We start from the raw sequence: 2,571 nt of genomic DNA, 5'->3' as shown, positions 1-2,571 counted from the left end.
GTATCTCAAAACTCTGGGAAAGCTGGATTTCAATGTTTAACTTTTTAACTTACACTTTAAAAAAAAAAGTTAATCTTTTTTTTTTTTAACTATAGTTAAAAGTTAACCATTTCTTTAACTTTTTAACTAGTTAATTCCCATGACTGATTAGGTCACACTGCTTCCCAAGTGTAATGACTTGCAAGATGTTGTCCAAATTGGTAAACACTTGCTACTTATGAATTGTACAACTTACACAGAAAAAAAGTATTCTGGTGTGTCTTATTTTTCCTGTTCACATTGATTTAATAAATACGTTGCAGAATTCTAGTCTCTGGGTTCCTGTCTCCTGGCCCTCTGTCTCCCGGTCAGGAAACTAAGTAATAATATCCTATTCTAAAAATACAGAGGGAAATAAAACAGAAACAGTAAACAACTGGCTTGGAGTGCAATGATCCACTGAAAAGGAGTGGGAAGAGGAATGGGCTGGAAAGTGTGGGTGGTACAGCTGTGCCTGGCCACCAAGGGCACAGTCAAACCAGAAGCTACACATGGACCAATTACCAATAGCTTTGCTTCTGAGTAGAGCATGCAGTGTTGTGCTAACAGGGAAGGAAGTGTTGTCACAAGTTCATGTTTAAGTGCCTACAGTACATACAATAAAAAACAAGTCAACACCCCAAGCAAACAACTTATCTCTTCTTTCTCTTTTTACATTTTAGGGGATGTATCTCCAGTTCACATGAATCCCATTTCCCAATCCCAGTTTGTTCCTTTGGCAGAAATTCTTTGCTGTGTCATATCTGATATGAATGAAGCTCATATTGCTGTTACACAGGAAACCTTAATGGATCAACTGGTGAAAAGTTATCCAGGTAATCTACTGCCAATGTTTCTTTATAGAAGCTAATACTTTAATTCATGGCTTGATGACAGCGCATGTGCGCATTCAGAACAATGGCCCCAAAGCTGGTGATATGGAACAGTGGTTCTCAACCTTTGGTACCTTGCATGATGGACATGGTGGAAGTGAAACCGGAAGTCCCACTCTGGCACTTCTGGTTTTGCTGCCGCAAGCTGAGTCCCACTTTTTCCTTGTGGACCATGGTCCAGGGCAAAACAGCCTGCGCGGGGCCCCGCTCCCTGTCCCCTGGCACACTGATGTCGGGAAGTGAAAGTCCCGGTGCACTGGATGTGGCAGGAGGGGGCGGTGGCTGGAACTTCCAGCCTGAACAGGCAAAGATGCCTCCAACCCACCAGGCAGTTGGGGGGGTGGGAATGACGGGCCAAACTCAAAACACGGCACCATGTACCCCCTGCCTGTGTCTTGTGTATGCCCAGCGGTATGCATACATGGGTTGAGAAACACTGCCTGTTTTAGAATCTCTCCTACGAAGTCTCACAAATCAACTTGCAAACGTATAGTGTAAAACACTATGGTGGGGGTGGGCAGAATAGAGAAAATACGCATTTCTTTTAGCAAATTGCCCGGAATATATAAAACTCCTCCACTATGGTGAAAGAGAACAGTTAGAAACTGAATGAAGTATTCAGAGAAGCCAAAATATAGAAGTGTATAAATATGTTGGGGTCCTAATTGCAGAGTGAAATGCTTACAGTCATCCCCTCTGAAAGACCAAAACATGATATTTGACCTACTATGGGCATGGTATGGTGAAGAATCTGCATTCATGGTCTTCAGTCACAGATAAGAATGGGTTGAAATCCAGGTTTAATGGCCAAAATGTTCTTCCTTAAAAGGAGATTCCGAAACTACTCATTCTAAATCATTTTGCTCTTTGCACTTCAATGTTGCACTTCTGATGGGGGTATACCAATTTCCTCTGAAATCCCATGGGTATGAACATTTCATTGAGAGAAAGATCTCTAAAGTTCTATTCTAGGATTCCAGAGTGGAAAGTTGCTTGGTTTTTGCTTTTGATCCTAACTGCTCCTCTACCCCCTGCTATGCCAGAACACAGAAACAGTCTGTTAAGCAGATCTTCTTCTTGTTTCTGGTAATAAAAAAAATGAAAGGTTGATGCCACAAATTGTGCTAGAGTACACCTAGGAATCTGGCATAATCTTAAAATGCATCATGAGAACTCCAGTAGAACCTTAGCTCAGATGGAAATGGCACTCTAAATCAGTGGCTGTCCACCTCGATAGACACAAGGCACCCTCCCAAAACTTTTCAAAATTCAGTGGCACGCTATATAAAAAAAAGAGTATAAATATATTATAAATGTTATGATTACATTACTAATTAGAATGTTATTAATTGAATAGATAATTATATTCAGCCCATTACTACCCTGGATGGAACTATTTCACTTGCTGTCCCCAGAGCCAGGTCAGGAAGTGGCTGTGGCAGGAGTACGCACTCTTGCTGCACAATCCCTCCTCACTATGTCCCAGAAACAGAGGCATACAGGGCAGATGGAACTGTCCCATGTGCCTCTTTTCAGGAGCTGTTGGGAGCTAAATACCTCTGCCTGGAGATAAATGCTGCTGTCCTGTGTGCTTCTGTTTTCAGGAGGCATAGTTTCACAGTAGTTTCATAGTTTCTAGGGTCGGAAGGGACTTGAGTAG

The 2,571-nt window shown here is 42.0% G+C and overlaps 1 protein-coding gene across 1 annotated transcript in view; it reads left to right on the top strand.

Annotated features, from left to right (window-relative positions):
* STOX1 (storkhead box 1) overlaps positions 1-2,571 on the top strand; it is a 46,325-nt gene that overhangs the window by 37,863 nt on the left and 5,891 nt on the right. The window contains exon 2 of the mRNA XM_019507735.1: positions 702-854. Coding sequence (XP_019363280.1) covers positions 702-854 — 153 coding nt within the window. The remainder of the gene's footprint in view (positions 1-701; positions 855-2,571) is intronic.

Source organism: Gavialis gangeticus, unplaced genomic scaffold, assembly GCF_001723915.1.
Source record: "Gavialis gangeticus isolate Ggan-Ray unplaced genomic scaffold, GavGan_comp1, whole genome shotgun sequence".
Taxonomy (NCBI): Eukaryota; Metazoa; Chordata; order Crocodylia; family Gavialidae; genus Gavialis; species Gavialis gangeticus.
Note: the sequence above shows the minus strand (reverse complement) of the source record. Positions and strands in the feature narration are given on the sequence as shown.